At 52.9% G+C, this 18,664-nt stretch overlaps 1 protein-coding gene across 5 annotated transcripts in view; it reads left to right on the plus strand.

Moving 5' to 3' along the window:
* Itpkb (inositol-trisphosphate 3-kinase B) overlaps positions 1-16,550 on the plus strand; it is a 95,050-nt gene extending 78,500 nt beyond the window's left edge. For 2 of the 5 annotated variants that reach the window (XR_015635356.1, XR_015635359.1), the window contains 7 exons: positions 3,674-3,773; positions 4,854-5,067; positions 9,315-9,519; positions 11,871-11,972; positions 13,038-13,109; positions 13,423-15,518; positions 15,774-16,550. Coding sequence is in view for 2 of the 5 variants with exons in the window: in NM_019312.2 (NP_062185.2) it covers positions 3,674-3,773; positions 4,854-5,067; positions 9,315-9,519; positions 11,871-11,972; positions 13,038-13,109; positions 13,423-13,638 (909 nt within the window). In the remaining 3 variants the exon portion in view is untranslated. Of the gene's footprint in view, positions 1-930; positions 3,774-4,853; positions 5,068-9,314; positions 9,520-11,870; positions 11,973-13,037; positions 13,110-13,422 lie in introns of those variants that run through there. The other 3 variants (NM_019312.2, XM_087581489.1, XR_015635357.1) reach the window with 3 other exon arrangements.
* Positions 16,551-18,664: the final 2,114 nt, after the last annotated feature.

Here is an 18,664-nt window from a genome sequence, read left to right on the forward strand (position 1 = left end):
GATAGCTGCTACACTTTGAAAGAAGTAGGGAAGAGGCTTCGCATCACCACACCCTGCCTCCTCTCACCCCTGTTCCAGTCATTCCTCTTCTGACCGCTTTGTAAAAGACTTGGGTCATGACTCCTTTTTTGATTAAGGCATTATATCCCTATAGAATATCTGTAGTCGGCTGAAGGGAAAGGCCACCGGAGAGTAGCATGCCCGGGAAACTGTCCACCTCCCTCAAAGCCTACACAAACACAGAGTCAGACCCTACCAAGGTCTCTCATGGGCAGAGCCAGGGCTGAGATGTGCCCTCCCAACAGTGGGTCATTTCTACTGAAAGACAGGGGTTTCAGGGTAGGGAGTGGCCAAAGTCCCAAGGAGGCTTTGTGTTCTGGAAATAGAAGCTCGAGTTGCTTCTGAGGCAGCGGCTCATGAGAAAAAGGAAAAAGGAAAAGGTGGGTCAGGCTATGGCAGCCGTGAGCTCCAAGCTGCCCCTCTCCTGCTGGAAGATCCGGTGGCCCATGGTTCAGCATGGCGTGCAACTGCCCTGCTGGTAGCACTTGCTGTCTGTCTGTCTGTCTGTCTGTCTGTCTGTCTGTCTGTCTCTGTCTCTGTCTCTGTCTCTGCCTCTGCCTCTGCCTCTGCCTCTGCCTCTCTGCTCCCCCCCCAGACCCCAGACACCTCAAGTGTGAAGAGGGTTGGTGTTCGTGGGCCTTCTGTGTTGTTTTATTTCTCTTGTTTTCCCTCTTCCCACCTCAAATCCCGCTCTACACTCTCTGACTGTTTTAGCCCATTCAAGTCAGGTGCGAGCTCTGAGGCTGCCCAAGGTAACTTCAGTGGCTTCAGCAAGTTCAAATCTCCGCGGCTTTCAACAGCTCTCGTGCATCCTAGGGTTTTAAAAACCCCTGTCCCCATCCTGGCTGTTCTCTGATCCTTTTGATCCAGATTTAACCGGACAAGTCAGGAGGACTCTCCCATCCTTGCACAACCCCGAGGTCTGGCTGCGTGAGAAATGATGTCACCTCCCGTGGATGCTCAGCGAGGCTCAGCCAAGGCTGGTGTGATGGGGATGACAACCCAGGGATTGGTTCAGCTGTCACTTAAGGAACTGCCCGGGAGCGTCCTCCGCGATCCTTAGTTGGCTTAAGCACCTGCTGTGAAGTTAAGAGTCTGAAGCCCTGGTCCCCAGCAGTCCCTGCAGCCTCCCCCTTTCTGGTGGTCACAGCAGCTTTGTTAGTAATTCTCTCCTTACTGTCCACAGGGAGCTTCTGTGTACACTACATATGCATGCACGCACGCACGCACGCACGCACACGTGTGAGTGCAAATCACTCCAGACACATAAGCACGTACCGGCTCTGATCCCACCCAGCAGAATGAAAGCTTTGCATTCCCTTGGTGGCCCTGCTGGAAGGATACCAGCTCCAGGACAGGACATCACCAAGGTTTGGTGGCAACTAGAGGCATGTTTCAATGGCTCAGGGATTCCCTGCTAAGGGAGCAGCCAGAGCCCTGGCTGCACGGGTAGATGTCTCCTGTGTGTTTGTCTCCCATCCCTAATGCTAACTGTCAAACACCAAGACGAGAGCAGCCATGGAAAGTGTGGTCACTGTGGACAGGCGCAGAAGTTAGATCGAAGGTCCTTGGTGTGGCCTGGCTCTTGCCAGCAGGGGAGAGAGTGAACTAGAAGAGCGGTCCTCAGCCTTGCCAGCGCTGCCGCCCTTTGATACAGCTCCCCATGTTGTAGTGATGCCAACCATAAAATCACTTTGTTGCTACGGTTGTGAATCCCATAATATAAATATCTGTATTTTCTGGTCGTCTTGGACAACGCCTGTGAAAGGGTCGTTTAACCCCAAAGGCGGCAGCGCCACCCACAGGTTGAGGACTGCTGGACTAGGGGCAAAGACGTGCTGAAGCTGGTGTGCTTCATCTGTGAAAGAGATAAAAATGTCCCTGCCACCACAGGACCCCAGCCTGTCACAAGCACTCATTCAGCAAGCCCTGTGCTGGCTGCAGCTGTTTGCATATCTGCTGACATGAGTTTTGCCATCCACCAGTAGACGGTGTGTGTGTGTGTGTGTGTGTGTGTGTGTGTGTGTGTGTGTGTGTGTCATACTCAGCATCCCATCAGATCATCCAGGAGGCTGACTCAGGCCAGTGAGTGAGGCAGTAACATGTCACTGCAGAGCTGACAACACCCAAGACAGGGGCCACGGAAACTGTGTGGGTGCTGTGGTGATTAGGAGACAGAGGAGCGAAGAGGTGTCTGAAGTCACTTCCGCTGGACCAGATTGCTGAGGGAATGCTGTGCTTCCTAGGACATTCATGAGGGCTTGAGTCTGTCTCTTCCTGCCCTGTCATCTGTCTCTACTCCTACAAGCAAGGAGGGTGCTGGCCCCTACAGTACCCCCTTACCCAGTCTCTGGTCATGGAGAGAACATTTTTCTGGTGCTGCCTAACATTGCTGTTGCTTAAAATACAAGGGAAACCCTGTGTCCACTGCCAGCAGAATGTCAGGGTCTCTGAGACAAATGCACAGCACTCCATCCACAGGAACATTCCACAAGCCTGCATCTGGTCTCAATACAATAGTGGCCCTTGGCCATGGGACCCTTGCTCATTGCTGCTTCCCAGTGGAGACTGTGTGGGAAAGGCAGAGCCAATGGAAGTCTGCTGGACTCCTCAGCCTAGATGTGGAAAGGCTCTTGAACCCCCAGAACTTGGGGCTCACTTTCTGCTCACACTCACCTGCTCATGCCCACTCCCCGTACATGGTCACTTCCTGCACACATTTACCTCTACTGCCTCCAGCCTCCATGGCACCAGCTGCCTCAAGTTGTGTCAAATTTGTCTTCTCCAGAGTCTGTCCTCGACTGCCTCTTCTGGGAAGCCTCCAGACCCTTTCTTTCCTAGAAGATAATTTGGAGTGTGTGTGTGTGTGTGTGTGTGTGTGTGTGTGTGTGTGTGTGTGTATTTAGGGGTTTCTCTCGCTGTATCATCTAGTCTACTGCTAGACTCAAATTTTTGAGCTTGAGGGGTTGGGGATTTGGCTCAGTGGTAGAGCGCTTGCCTAGGAAGCGCAAGGTCATGGGTTCGATCCCCAGCCCCGAAAGAAAAAAAAAATTTTTGAGCTTGTGTGACCCTCCTAAGGAGATGAGATAAAGGTGTGTACCGCCCCCCAGACTGATACTCAGCAGTCACAGGTGTGTGCTCCCCACCTGGTACTCAGCAGTCACAGGTGTGTGCCACCTGTGATGTACAAAATGTCATTTTCCGGAGTCCTAATATCCTTGCGCTCCAAGAACCTGATGGACCAGCTGTCTGCCCCTCGATAGACAGATAAGAATCCAAGGCACTGGGAGGGTATATGAAAAGAAGCAATATGAGCTTAACTGTTCCCTGCTAGGGAAGAGTCTGGGTTAAGAAGCCCCCGATTGGGAGCTTCCCTCACCAACCTCTAAACACCCCCAAGAAGTCCCCTGAGCTCCTTGTAAAACCTGTTTGTAAACTGTGGCAAAGCTATCCATGACTGTGCCTGCTCCATAGCCAACGAGGTGTTCCAGACCCACCTATGGGCACCTGAGCTGTGTGTGTGGCCCCTTAGGTCCAATGGCTGTGGGCATTAAATCAGCTTGTTTGAACTGGTTTGTCTGTCACTCAGAGTGTTCTGTTTGCTGCTTTCTAGAGCAAGTCATGGAGGAAGATAAAGAACATGGTGCAGTGGTCCCCCTTTGTCATGTCCTTCAAGAAGAAGTACCCCTGGATCCAGCTGGCAGGACATGCAGGTAGTAGACTGGGCTCTCCTGGAGAGGTCCCAGGTGAATGTGGGCGGGTGCTCCAGGAGAGGGCAGCCCTAGAGCAGGCCCGGCAGACGGTGTGATCCTTACACTGCCTTGTGAGTGCCTGGGGACAGATGATCTTTCCAATGTTCTTGACACACTATCCCCAAGAATATAACCACTCCATCCCTCATTCTCCCTCCCTTTGTTGCCCAACCTCACTTCCTGTCTCCCTTCATAAAACTTTTAGATCATTCCTTTATAACTTGTTTGCCCTTTCTAATCCTGGACTAAGAGACCAAGCTAAACCACTTCAGTGTGCAGCCACTGCGTATGCCTTTCTATTGGCTATAACATCAGTGGAGACCAAGTCTCTACCAGGAAGGAACTTAAACTGGAAGGAGATGCGATCAAGTCACACCATAGCCACCAAAGTGCTGGCACAGTGAGCTAGCCCCCATACGAAGCCCTTTATCATGCACTGTCCTCTGGGGACACCTCCATAGTCACCTGGGACCTGGCCCTTATGACTTCACCGACCTGCAGGATTTTCACCGGGCAACACAGACTTAGACAAAGGCACAGCCAGACACCCTTTGTTAATACTCCCTGTCGGAATGGCTCTGAAAGAACACAGCCCAGATGGCCTGTGCACTGGATACACTCTTTTTGGCCCACTCTGTCCCCTGTTCGGTCACTGAGTTTTTTCTCCTAAGACTCGGGGACACCTTCTTTGTTAAGAAGTAGAGTTGAGGTGGGGGCGGGGCGCTCATTGTAATACCGAGGAGTGGGCAGAACACAGTCCTGTTGGTAATTTCAGGGGTGAGGAGTTTTGAGTCAGAGGAATTAAAGAGCAGTCAGTGAATGGGTGGCCAGGACTCAGAGCCTTAAGGGGCTTGTCTACAATTGGCCACACCTTCAACCCCCAGCTTAGCCATTGCTGCCGTATCTCTTGTGTGGGGTGGGGCTTGGAAGGAGGGCGTGGTGTCTGATGCAGCTTCTAAGGGACTGTTACAAGGTGGAGAGGGTCCCAGATACCCCTGGCTTCCGCTGAGGCTAGAGGTCCTTCTCCTACTTACTCTGCAGGGAGCTTCAAGGCAGCTGCGAATGGCCGTATCCTTAAGAAGCATTGTGAGTCTGAACAGCGATGCCTGGACCGGTTAATGGCGGATGTGCTGAGGCCCTTCGTGCCAGCCTACCATGGCGACGTGGTGAAGGACGGGGAACGCTACAACCAGATGGACGACCTGCTGGCTGACTTCGATTCACCCTGCGTGATGGACTGCAAGATGGGCATCAGGTGAGCCAGGCTTCGTGCAGGTTTGCCCCGCCCCATCCTGCCTGGCTGTGCCGGGGACACTTGGAAGCTGGCTGGATGCTGGGGCTGTTGGGGAGCAGGCCGAAGGCGATGCACACAGGTCAGGTGGGAGGTGAGTAGCCAGCAGGGAGGAAGCAAGACAATGGCCTCCTGTTGCAGTGGAGACAGGAATAGAGAGGGACCACAGAGCCGGCTTGTAGCACGTGCTGATTTCAAAAAGAAAAAAGAAAAAAGAGGGAAAAGGACCTGGCTCTAGGGTGCAGCTAAAATGGAGACTGGGAGTGACAGAGGCCCCTGTGGCAAGTGAGCCTGAGGTGATTCCAGACCTTGCCAGGAGCTCCAGAGCTTATGCTAAGCTCCACAGTCTGGAGGGCCAGAGAGCCTCAGGCAGAAGTGGACACCATCCCTACCTTCAATCTGTCAGCCTTCGAGGTTTCCAGCATGACAAGTCCAGCCCAGAGAGCCTGATTTTGGCTGCAGACATTCATACTAGACATGGACTGAGCTCAGAGCTGATGCCTAAGTCTGATTGGAATAGTCCGACTGAGCTATTTCTTCAGCACGTGGGTGGGTGCAGATGAGTGTGTGTTTTTATGTATGTGCGTGCATGTGGAGGCTAGAGGTGGGCCTCAGGCCTTGTTCCTCAGGAACCGTCCAACTTGTGTTCTTTTAAGACACCATTCATGGCTAGAGAAATGATGGCTCAGTGGTTAAGAGCACTGGCTGCCCTTCCGGAGGACCCAGGTTCAATTCCCAGCACCCGCATGGCAGCTCACAACTGTCTGTAACTCCAGTTTCAGAGGATGTGACACCCTCACACAGGCATACATGCAGGCAAACACCAATGCACATAAAATAGAAATAAATAAATCTTAAAAAAAAAAAAAGACAAGACATCGCTCAGGGCTTCAGCTTCTCTGATTAGGTGGGCTGGGTGGCCATCCAGCCCCAGGTGTCTATCTGCCTAGTGTTCAGATGACAAGCACATGCCACCATGTTTTACTTCGATGTGGTCCTCATGTGTGTGTGTCAAGCACTTTACCAACTGAGCTATCTCCCTATATCTCACATGTAGTATTTTCTATATGAAGACGTGGAGAAGGAGGTGGGAGAGCTCATTGCTCTCTGACTACACCAATCAGTTTCCTTCTTCCCTTCTCATTCCTACTAGGACTTCTGTCTTCAAATCAGCCCCTGGCAGCTGGCCAAAACCAGTCCCCTTGCCCTCATCCCAAGGGTAGGGATGGATGGGGTCATGGATTAATAGGGGCCCTGCTATTGGCTCGTCCCCATCACTAACCACCTCCTCCTAGTTCCAAAGCCCGGGATGTCTTGGCTCCCAGGGAGCTGCAGTAGATGAGGGAGAAAGCAGAATGTCCCTTTAACTACCACAGAGCCTTGGCTCTCTGGCTATCTTATTTTTGTCTCTAGAAAATTCTTTCCACAATGCACTAGAATATGCCCACTCAAGCAGAGGCCCCGCCCTTCCTTCTAACATAGGAAGATCTGGACTCAGTGTGCCTGCAGGAGAAGGAGGTGGGCACAAGCATAGCACCGTTAGCCATTCTCGCAGGTACCTACACAGTCAGCACTGCCTTGCCTCCTGCCTTGTGTGGCTGTGGGCTCCCTGGGAAGCTGCAGGGACAGGGTACCCATTCCCCCCAGGCTTCCCCTCTCTTCTAGCTTAATAGCTTTTCTCTTTTTGTACCTCAGCTCTCCTACCCAAAAGGGCTTAGGTAACCCCATCATGGTAGAGTTAGGGAAGAGGAGATCTCCCGAAAAGTGGCACTCACCCCAGCCCTTGCTCCCCACACAGTCCCTGAGGGACTCCTGAACTCTGAGCACTGTGCTAAGTGCTTCAGCCATATTGTCCCTGTGTGTCTCACAGCCAGCCACACTGCAAGGGTGGCCTATGCTACCATTTGATCAGGAATCTCCAGGGACACCTTCCCAGGTAGCAGCATGTGCCCAGGCCTACAGACCGCACACCAGGACGTCAACCATGGCCTGCCCTCCCTGGAGATGTCTAGTGATCCATTCTCCCTAGGGATTCATTTTCCACAGTGCTCCCTGGAGTCCTCTTTAGGCCATAACTTGTGGCTCTCTCCCAAGCACAGTAGCACAGAAACATAGCCTTCTGTGCCTGCACCAAGACAAGCAGTTCATGGCTGTCCTTTAGAGCATGGCCTTGCTGTGGAAAGAGGCTAGGACACGGGTCCTTGTCAAACACCGGGTCTCGCAGGCTTACAAAAATGGTGAGGAGGACCATCAGCAGAGCCAGCCTTAGCCATGGAATGTAAGGATCCTGAGGGAAGTCACAGAGACGTGGAGGCATCTTAAATCAAGGTGTTTCTAGGACCTGGAAACTGCTTCCGGGTGAGTGGCGCTCACACTGCCCCCTTGGGCTTATAACTTCCCATTCACTGTGGATGTATCTCCCGTCATCCAGACCTAGAGCTGGTTTCCAGGCCCTGGACCCTGGAGGAGCTGCTCTGACCCTGACCTGACACCTGGTGGCCTCCCATGGACTCACCACCTCCCTTTCTTTATCTTGAGGCAGCCTTTCCTCCAGAGTCCAGCCATGGGAGCACCTCTCTGCTACCCCAAGTTAATTCTCTGTGCTCCAGAAGTTGAGGAGCCGGTCTCCCTCCCCTATAAGGGGAGCTCAGACTTCCCTCTGCTGTGACAGGTTCTGGTGGTTCCTCTAATAGACCGGTTACCCAGCTAGTATCCACTGGGAACATCTCTTCCAAGCCCCATTCTGTGCCTGAGGAACAAGCGACTCTGCCTAGCTGGAGTTGTGGGGACCCCTCTTGAAGAAAGGTCCACATGAACAGGGCTGTGACATTGGTGTCTGCTTCCTGTTTAAAGGAGCTACTGAGAACTCTTTGTAGAAGTTCGCCGCTGCCTGCTCTGCAGGCCTGTTTTGCACCCTCATGAGTGTTAGGCACGAATTCCTCCCCCACAGTACACGGGTCCACTGACAAGTTGGTATCCGCATGCACAGTGGCATGCTGTGTGCATGAGAGCTTGGAAAGTACATACATGCAAGCACCCAAGCAGAAGCTAATGCACCCTCCCCTTACAGCCTTCCTAAACAACCAGGGCGTGTTTATACACCCAACCCCAGGTGGTTTCCTCTCTGTATAATACTAACGGGCGCAGGTTTCTGAAATCTCCTTCGTAAGATGTAGATTTGTGTTCTGTCTGTTCTGAGACCCAGGGGGATGATGTGGAGCGATGTACTGGGACAGTGTCTTGCAGGGGAAGGGGAGAAGAGTGGACAGGAGAGAAGGGAGGAGGGTGCCTCTGAGGGCAGCTCACACCCACGCAGGCCACAGGGGGCCCACTTCCCCATCCTGCAGCATTCTGCTGACTGCTGCCTCACGAGGGCCCTGGCCAGCATGCACATGGGTGGAAAGGCTCTAGCAGGGGCGCAAGGCTGGGTGAGTCATGTTTCCAATTGGAGATGGTGGTGGGAGTTTGCGGGGTTCGGGGTAGTGCTAGGACCAGAATTGGTCTCCAGGGTTCTGGGTCAGTGACTCCACCCCCAGCTGCTCTGAGCCTGACCTGTCTCTGCCTGTTACCTCTCCTAGGGGCTTAGTGCCCTCGCCTGGTCAGCCTGCAGGCTCTACTGTGCACAGGGGAAGCAGTGGAGCTGTAGTCTTCCTGGGATCAGAGGGGCTCGGTGATGTGGTATGGAGACGGATAGGCGCACCAGTTTTATCTCCGAAACACAACTGGGCTACAGAGCCCTGAGCAGCCCCGCCCAGCATAGGTCATCACAGATCCCACTTTATCCTGCTCTTGTTCCTTCCACGAACCAACCTTTCAGCAAAAGCCAGAGATGCAGCCCCGCCTCACACTGCATGAGGACAGGGAGACAGGCTGGAAGGACAGAATGTGCTTCCAAGGGGGAATCCCGCCCTCCGTCTCTCTTCCCCAACCTGACCACCGCCCGCCATCTTTCTTCTCTTGCTGACCCTAAAAAAGAGCTTCCCTGCTGGGGGGTTCTGAGTTTATTGGGTCTTCACAGTCATCCAGCATCAAGGTGCTCCAGGCCTAAATGGTGCATGGCTTTCCCAGTGAACTCACCTCATCTTAGATGTTGCTCTATTGACCGTTGTGCTGGGACAAGATGCAGCCAGCTCAGGGCCTTCATCCATCAGTCGTGACGCCAGGGAGTTGCAGCCCAGTCCCAGGACTTATATCCTTCACCTCCCATGCAGGACATACCTGGAGGAAGAACTCACCAAGGCCCGGAAGAAGCCTAGCTTGCGGAAGGACATGTACCAGAAGATGGTGGAGGTGGACCCTGAGGCCCCCACTGAAGAGGAGAAAGCCCAGAGAGCTGTGACCAAGCCACGTTATATGCAGTGGCGGGAAACCATCAGTTCCACAGCTACCTTAGGCTTCAGGATCGAGGGCATCAAGGTGAGACTTGTAAGGCGTGGCCTACGGAGGCCCGGTGGTTCTTAGTGATGAAGGCCTTGGGATACTGGAGTCTATAAGCCTCGCCTGTACAGGCCTAAGTATGGCCTCAGGGTGTTCGCCCATTCTTCAACCTGAGGTACAGGCAGGCTGGCTTCAGGGGTGTTGGCCCATTCTGCAGCCTGAGGTGCAACATAGCTGTAGAAGGCCATGGGGCTGGAGTGGCCTCAGCTGTACAGAGGCCCCACATGGGAATTGGCTTATATACCAGCCACAGGGAAAATGTTTACTCACTGCTGGTGAGGTGCAGGTGAAGGAAAGCCTGTAGCTACCCAGGATCACCTTGGAAACCTCATCCTTCCTCCTTTCCTCTTGGATACCCTGAGAAGGACCTCAGAAGACTGTCCTTGTCCCTATGCTCCAGGCCGGGTCCCTAGCTACTAGATTTGCATGACCCAGCTAGGAGTAGGGAAAGGGGATACACGTTCCTCATTATCTCTGGTGGCCATCCCTTCAGGGAAGGTAGCAGTGCCCTCAGGGGCCCTGCTCCTCCCTTTCTCTGTCCTGCTTGCTCTGCCTGGTCCCTCTCCAGCATGGAGTTAGAGTTGGGTAGCTTAAAAGGGGGAAGGCTCTGGTAGTCATCCTTCATAAAGTGTATAGATGTCATCACCAGTATCTCACTGGCTTCTAGAGCTGGGGACTGAGAACATCATTTGTCCTTCCTTGTCTTCTGAAACCAGCCTTCCCTCTGGGCAATATTCAGCTCTGAGTCCGGATGTAATTATATATACACACACACATCCTCTCTACCCGTTGTCTGTCTGAATTGCATGCCGTGGTACCTCTCACCCGGGCACGACATGTTCCCAGTCTCTGGTCTCTGCACCATACAGCCAACAGTGTCCACCGTCGCTTGCCCTCCTTTGCCTTAGCTACCAGAAAGGCCCTATGAGAAAGTTTCCCCTGAGGTACCATTCCCTCAGACCTGCAGTTTTCCTGAAGGCAGCCCTCCTGATGTTACAGCTGTCACCTTCTCCAAGTGGAGGTGGACTGGTGCAATGTTAGGGTTCCTGCTGGACCCACTCTCTCTCCTACTTTGTCTCAAAAGAACAGAGCTCTGTGTGCTTGCCCAGGCCAGCCTGGACAGAGGGAGCGCAGGCCTCAGCATGGAGACAGTGGTTTGTGGAGTAGAGATACAGGGATATGGGCTTAAACCTTGGGGGAAATCTTCAGAGCAGCCCCTCATCTGCAGTGCACTACATGACCCAGACCAAATGTCTGGAATGCAGAGTACCAATAGGAACATGAGCACATATATACACAGATGCACATGTGCATGTACACACACACACACCACACATACACACACTACATGCACATATAGCACACACAGTCATACCACACACATACTACATGTACCATACATACCATAAACATGCATATACACACTGCACACACAACCAAATACACATACACATGCCATACACATACATACCACACACACACATACATATACCACATATACACTCACACCACATACACATACATATGCCACCCACACATACCACATACACACTATATGTACCACACACACTACACACATACATATGTACAATATGCACACCACACACATATTCACACCATACACACATACATACACTACACACACATATACCACATACAGTGACACCACACACACATACTACATGTACCATACACACACATATACACACCACACATACCATATACACATATACCATACACATACACACACACTGCACACACACCACATACCATATGCACATACACACACACACACACACACACACACACACACACACACACTTACTTATTTTTTGCCTGTTCCTTCAAGGAGACACTTTACAGGTTCTGTTTACCAGATCATTAAAATCGTCAGCACTGTTGCTCTCGTGCTTTGGCCAATACTAAATGATCATCACTTGACCACAAGCCTATGACAGGGTGACTGTTAGCCTGATCATCCAGATGGCTGCTACCACATTAATGTGACACACTGTAAGTCATGGGTCCAAGGGCAAAGCTTCTGAGCAGGAAGTGAAACTGCCCATTCCTTTTGGCCCTTGCTGCCCTTACTGAGAACAAGGTGCTTCTCCATTGTTGTCTCGGACACCCCTCACACTGCCAAGACTTCCTGAAATGCTGTGTGGCCAGGGATCTCGTGCCACTGTGTACACTCCTCAGCTGTGGCCTGCTTCACCATCCCTGGGCACCTGACCACCTCCACAAAGCAGCAAGAGGGTCATGATCATGAGTAGTCTGTCCCATGGGCCCTCTGCTGACTCCCTGTGTGTGATGTGTGACTCCTTCCTCAGAAGGAAGATGGCTCTGTGAACCGTGACTTCAAGAAGACCAAAACAAGGGAGCAGGTCACTGAGGCCTTCAGAGAATTCACTAAAGGAAACCAGAACATCCTGGTGAGTCAGGGTTTGGGGTGAGGGGACTGTCCCTTCTCTGACCTAGCTAAGACCAGGCAGGAATGCTTCTGAAACCCTAGCTCCCTACTTCTGTAAGAATGTGATGTGGCTGCCCCCCGGAGAAGCTTGGAGACACTGACTCATTTTCCTTAGTCCCTCTGCCCAGCACACTGCCCTTCTATGTCAGGGGACAATGAGGGCAGGAGTCAGCACCTGCTGCTGACCTGGTGTTGTACTGAGTTTGCACCACAGTCCCTCAGAAGCCCTCTGGTGAGGACAGGCAAGCAGGCATCCTGTCTCCATTTGACGAATCAGAGACATGAGAGATCAAGGATGCATAGACAGAAAAACGCTGGGCCAGGATTCACACCTAAGTCGGCCTGACACAGGTCCCTGCCCTTCCTATGCCTCTAGACCCAGACTTATAAGGCTGGAAAGCACACAGTAGGTCTGCAGCACCAGTCCTCTAGTCCCAGGGCACCTGTCTGGATCATTTCAGATCCTCCGACTGCATTCCCAGCTGTTGCTAGGGTCTCCAGGATGGTGCTGACCAGCCCTGCCTGGCTGTGTCTCTGCTATTCAAATAGTCACTGAAGGACCCTGTGTGATATGAGCTTCCCCATGCCACTGTAGTCCTGGGTGATGAGATTCACGGAGAGGATCAGGTATCACGTTGCTAACACTGGAGATCTATAAGGCTCTGTGGAGGGGACTCTTGTAGGATTCTGGAGTTTTCCCCCTACCCTGTCTTTAGGCAGGGGCATAGCACTCTGTGCTCAGGTAGTTACCATGGCAACCATTTCGTGGGGTGTTCCTCTGCTGGCTGGCATGCTGGCACAGGCCAGCACTGGGGGAGCATGAAGGGCCACATAGTCTTCTGGGAAAGGTGTAACTGAGCTCAGCTGGGGTAGATGAAGGGGTCTGAGTAAGCGGTTGGTACATGGTCACTGCTAGTTGTACATGAGTCTAATGAACTAGAAAGATCTGACGCCCCACCCCACCCTGCCCTGCCCTGCCCCTCCACACACACAGATTGTGTGAAACTCTGACCATCTTTGCCTTCAGATTGCCTACCGGGACCGGTTGAAGGCCATTCGAGAAACCCTGGAAGTCTCTCCCTTCTTCAAGTGCCATGAGGTAGGGTACTGAGCCTTCGCCCCACAGACACATTGCCTGCTTGACTCACACCCCTCCCCATCACCCCTAGTTTCAATAGGAAGTGAAATTGCTGATCTAAGCTTCCCTCGGGATCATTACAGCCTCAAGCCTTCCTTAGCCTCATAAATACCTGGGCACCCAGCCGTGCCTCCCCCTAGCCCTGCTGCCCTGCAATCTCTACTCCTCCAGGCTCTACCCACCTCCTTCCTGGTCCTGTCAGGACTAGCCCCCTAATCCTGCCCCCTCCCTGTCCCTTCCCCGCTGCCTTTCTCACAGGCCTGCTTCCTTCCAGGTCATTGGCAGCTCTCTCCTCTTCATCCACGACAAGAAGGAGCAAGCCAAGGTGTGGATGATTGACTTTGGGAAAACCACGCCCCTTCCGGAAGGCCAGACCCTACAACACGATGTCCCCTGGCAGGAGGGGAACCGGGAGGATGGCTACCTCTCAGGGCTGAACAACCTCATCGACATCCTGACAGAAATGTCCCAGGGCAGCCCACTCACCTGAGGCCACCAGCACCTTGCATAGCCATGCCACCTTGCCCGCCACCTCTGCCTGTCGCAGCATCTCTCTTCCCCTGATTCTTCTTCCTTTTCCTGTCTGAGCGCCTACCTAGAACAGAGCCTCCCATCTGCACTACAGGACACTTTGGAGAAGAGAAGAGAGATTTTTTTTTCTAGGTCTTTATCTCCCGCCTTCCTACACAGGGGCCTGGAGGTGGCGTTTCTAATTCTCTCTAAATAGAACTACCTTCTAGAAGAGAATTGCACAGAGCTAGGCCCCCGCATCCCGTTACACTTAGAGCCTGCACGGGTCTAGAAGGCTGTGGGATCCCTGGCTGCCTAGGGTCTTAAGAGATTGAGCCTCCCTCCCAGAGACCCTCCCGCCCCGCACCCCTCACCCCCCACTCCCGAGAAAGTTCTGGCCCACATTGGCTACCAGTGGAGGCCTTCTGCCCCCTGGTGGCTGGTGCCATAAGTAAACACAGTCCCATTCGTGCCTCCTACCATGGACCCTGAAGCTAGGGTCCTGCTTTCTGGAAGTTGGGAAGCCAATCTCTGGGGGATCTGCGTGTGGCTTATGAGAAAAGTCTCCTGCAGTTAGAAGCCCCAGCTCCCAAATACACCGTGTGGCTTCTCTCGAGACGCTAAATCAGGGCTCTACTTTTCTGTTGTTTAAACCCTTGGAACTCAGGCCAGCCTAGGAGGAGCGTAGAGAGCAGCAGCTCCACTGTTTCTAAAAGAGCTTCACCCTTCCGTTTGGGAGCGCTGCCCGTCAATTCAGAGGGGACATTCTGCAAAGCTTAGCTTCAGGGGATGATGTCACCTCCCTGAGCTGTTGCTTACTGTCCCTGATCTGCTTACTGGGTACAGTACTCGAGGCTCACACCAACCTCCAGGGATCTGCAGCAGCTCCGAGAGCCGACCACACCCAGGAGAGACCTTAGGGAAGCAGGATTCTGGCTTCTTGGAATGATTCCTAAATTTCCCTTGATATCACTCACTCTCCCGGCTTGAAGGACTTAGACCAGTGTTTCTCCGTGTGATTCCATAGTTGCCAGGATTCAGAGGGGTGCCCAGGGTTGCCCTAAGCTTTCTCCTTCCCGGAGTCCTGAGCTTCCTGAAGGGCTATGTTGACAGGGGAGGACATTGTTGGTTACCACTTCATCCGTGAAGCAAGTAGCCTCTCTGATTGGAAAGAGCGTACAGTTCGTATGACTTAAAAGATGGCACTCCTAGGTCTGTTTCCATTTGGAGCTACCCTCTGCCCCTCTGGGCTTCTTTTACTGAGAGACTGTGGATCACACACATGTACAGAGGCTCCTCTGGGTACCATGACAGCAAGCTAGGGACCAAGGGAGATGGGGTAGACCAACGTGTACACACCTGGCAGCATAGCTTTGAGCAGGGGTGGCCGTCTTGGCTGCCTACCCCAGCTCCCTGGGGCTTCTAGAACTGTTGGCCCATGTGGTACATGTGTTTCCCCTTCATGCTGGGTGGGTGAGTGACAGTTGGTGGGGGCGGGAGGTGGGACCCACAAGGATGTATAAGTACAGATTTTTAAAAAGAAACTCATTTAAACTTCCTGGCTCCCATTCAGATGGGCGGTGAGCTCCTGTGTGGGCTGACTTGCTAAAGGTCACGCCCCCCGCCCCCCATCATCGAGCCCAGACCTTGTGACAGCACATGATTGGGAAGACAGGCAGCCTGGCGTGGGGGAGGGCAGCAGCAACCAGGCAGCCAGCTCTGGGGCTCTCCAGCTGTGGTTGCTAGAGGGCTCGAGGTGACCTCATGGCCTGTACATCAGCCATTTGCTGGGAAGAGGCATCGTTAACTCCAAGAGTCTCCAGCTATGACCTGGCCAAAAGTTCCCTCCCTCAGAGAAATGTTTGCTAAAGCAAACCCCGCTGTGAACAAGAATGCTAGCCAGTTTAACGTGTGTGAAGAACAAAACTCACCGAGCCCTTTAGGAAGGTACCACCTGTCATGATAAAGCACTAAGATACTGTGTCTGGGGACCAGTTAGTGAGAGCCTTAGCACAGTGCTGGGCAGTGCTTTGGGCTGTGTGTGTCATAGGGGGGAAAGTGGTGTGCAGAGGCATCTTTCTAGGCTTATTCTGTTGCCAAGGGTGTCTTGTTCAGTCGGGGTTTGTATTTACCATGCTCGTACCCACTCTCTATCTCCCAAACCATTCTCACATTCTCACATCCATCCTGCCAGAGGCCCCTCCTTCCTGCTCTACTGGGATGGGCAGAGCTCAGATGGGATTTCCTAGAGCCTTCCAGAGTCTTGATAAACTGAGTTCTGGGAGTCCTGGTGGAGACTCCCAAGGTCCTGGCCAAACAGGTGCTGGGACATGGGACAGGCTACATGTGCCTATGTGCAGGGTCCATGGGGCCCTCCTGCTCTTGGGCCACCAGGTGCCTTGGTGGTCAGCTCTGCTTTGCACACGCTGAAGGTTGCTTCAACTGCTTTCCCCAGGCTAGACGTTAGTGCTCTTTAAGAAGTGTTTAAGTTATATTTATTTTGGTTTTTTTTGTTTGTTTTAATTGCACAAAACACTAAGATAGAAGGCTGGGCTGTTCTTCCTAAGCTCTACCTGCCCTCTGGGGCCTTTCCTTCATAGCTGGAGGAGCCCTGAGCAGGTATGGCCTCAAGAGAGATGCTGTTCACCTTTGGCTGGCTGTATTGAGCTTCAAGGTCGCCTGTATGCTGACAACCCTCTGTGTATAGGCCCCACGTCTTGATCGAGGGTGCTCGCCCACCAGTGCCTTTTGGGAGGAGAGGATCCTCCTTGCACCCTGACAGGCTCTCCTCTGAACTCCTCTCCCCTCTGGACTGTTACATCCCCTGCCCTGCGCCCCTCAGTCAACTGTAGATGCTATCTACCTTCCCAATAAAGGCTTTGGAGACCATTACAAGCTTGATGTGCTCCTTCTGCCCCACCCCCACCCTCCAACTACCACAGAGAACTACGATGACATCCAGCAGTGGATATCAGTTGGGGTAGTGTTCTAGTCTGCAAACAACACGAAACATTCTTTATAAGGCTACACAGCGGCTCCAGGTTGTCACCGAGTGACAAAGTCCCCCTGCCTGTGGTGACCCCCTGTGCTGCGTACATCCAATCACCCACAGCCTATAATAACAAGACTTTATCGTCTCCACTGATCAGATCGGGAAACTGAGGCTTAGAACGTTGAACAACTTGGCCTGGGTATCATGAAAATATTTGGAGCCAGACCTTGTCACCTTTACTGGAGGAGTGTGTGGGCAGAGAGCTGGGCTCTAGACCCAGGAATGGCTCAGTCGAGAGACTTTGCTGTGCTTCAGGGAATCCCTTAAGAGCATGGCCTGGTCTCCATAACAAAGGTCACACCTCTCTGACTCTTCCGTAAGCTCAGCCACCAAAGGACACCGGTGCCTACGTTTTAGAACACTGCCCGGCCCAGAGCCCAGAAGAGTGATTTTAGCCACGGTTGTGTGGAAAGCTGCAGGTTGTTCCGAGCAAAGCCATCTCACAGCACCCTCCTAGCCAGTCTCAGGTGACCTGTGATCATGGCCCCAGAGAAGGAGGTGTTCCCTAAAGAACCCTCGCTAGCAACTTATGTGGACTGAGTGTCTCTGAACCGTCCACACTCCTTGAACATGCTGTCCAGAGCCATCTGACCAAACCAGATCCCTGTGCTCGGACATGACGTTGCTCCTTGTCACATGGGCCCAAGTGCCGCATCTTCCACCTGTCCTCCAGGTTGATACCCTCAGGAGACCATGGTCACCCCATCATGGGGCCCTCATCCCCTTCATCTGTGGTCTTCTTTCTGGGAGCATCCAGAGAAGTGGGTGGCCCATTGCCTGTTGCATCGCAAGACCACTTTTGGCACCAAGTGCCTAAGCCAGGACTCACAAGAAAGGCAGTCCTGCTGGCATATGGGGCAGCAATTGTGACCAACTTCCTTTCATGGGACATCTCCAGGGAGTGGGTGCTCTTCCTCCATGGGGACAGAACAAACACCTCAGACAGGCAGGGCAGGGATCTTTTTCCAGTTCAATCCTGCTGCATCAACCCCTGGAGAGGAGTCTCTGCGGTGGCCCAGTCATGTCTGATAGCCCAGACTGTGCCTGCTTAGCCACTCATTCCAGGAGGAGGAGGGAAGGCAATGTCCCCACCTGTCATTAAATCCCCCAGGGAGCAATACACCCTATGCCGCACCCTCTGGCTAGTCTTCCCCCACCGCACCCCCACCCCTCCCACCGGCAGGGAATTGGGGTGTAGGGACTGTCATCTATCCTGCAGGTCTGGAGGGAGAAACTAGCTGAAATGAGGGTGCTTCAAAGGCAGCACGGGACATAGTTCAGTGGGGCTGGAGTGACAAGAAGGAGCCAGGGCCACTCTGAATCGGTGATGATGCAGGAGAAGCCTGGTGACTTGGGCACATTTCGGTGTCTGTCAGATCCATTAGCCCTACTACATGCCCTCCACATCTGCAGTCTCCTTGCTCGTCCTGGCTTCACTGATGCATGAGGGGCTCAGCCTAACAGTGAGTCTTTAGAATAGCTGACTGTGGAAACTCTTCTTTTTTTAAAGTTTATTTATTTATTTCTTGTATGTGAGCACACTGTCACTGTCCTCAGACACACCAGAAGAGGACATCAGATCCCATTACAGATGGTTGTGAGCCACCATGTGGTTGCTGGGATTTGAACTCGGGACCTCTGGAGGAGCAATCCGTGCTCTTAACCGCTGAGCCATCTCCCCAGCCCTGTAGAAACTCTTAGTTAATTGAGAGAGTTCTGAATGTCGTCTGAGGTAGAGTGCTCACTACACAGCAATGTTGTATACACATGAGGAACACAGGGTACCCTCTCCCCTAAGACCTGAAGTGGTACCTGAGACTGCCTTGAGAGGCTCCTGCCTCTACCAACCCGTCTGAACCCTCCAGGGGACCATCTCTCTCCTTTCCCCATACTGTGTAGCGACTCTGGATAGCTTCTCTGCCCTCTCTCCCACCTTTCAGCTATGCAGTCGCCA

The sequence above is a fragment of the Rattus norvegicus genome, chromosome 13, assembly GCF_021556685.1.
Source record: "Rattus norvegicus strain SHRSP/BbbUtx chromosome 13, alternate assembly SHRSP_T2T, whole genome shotgun sequence".
Lineage (NCBI taxonomy): Eukaryota > Metazoa > Chordata > Mammalia > Rodentia > Muridae > Rattus > Rattus norvegicus.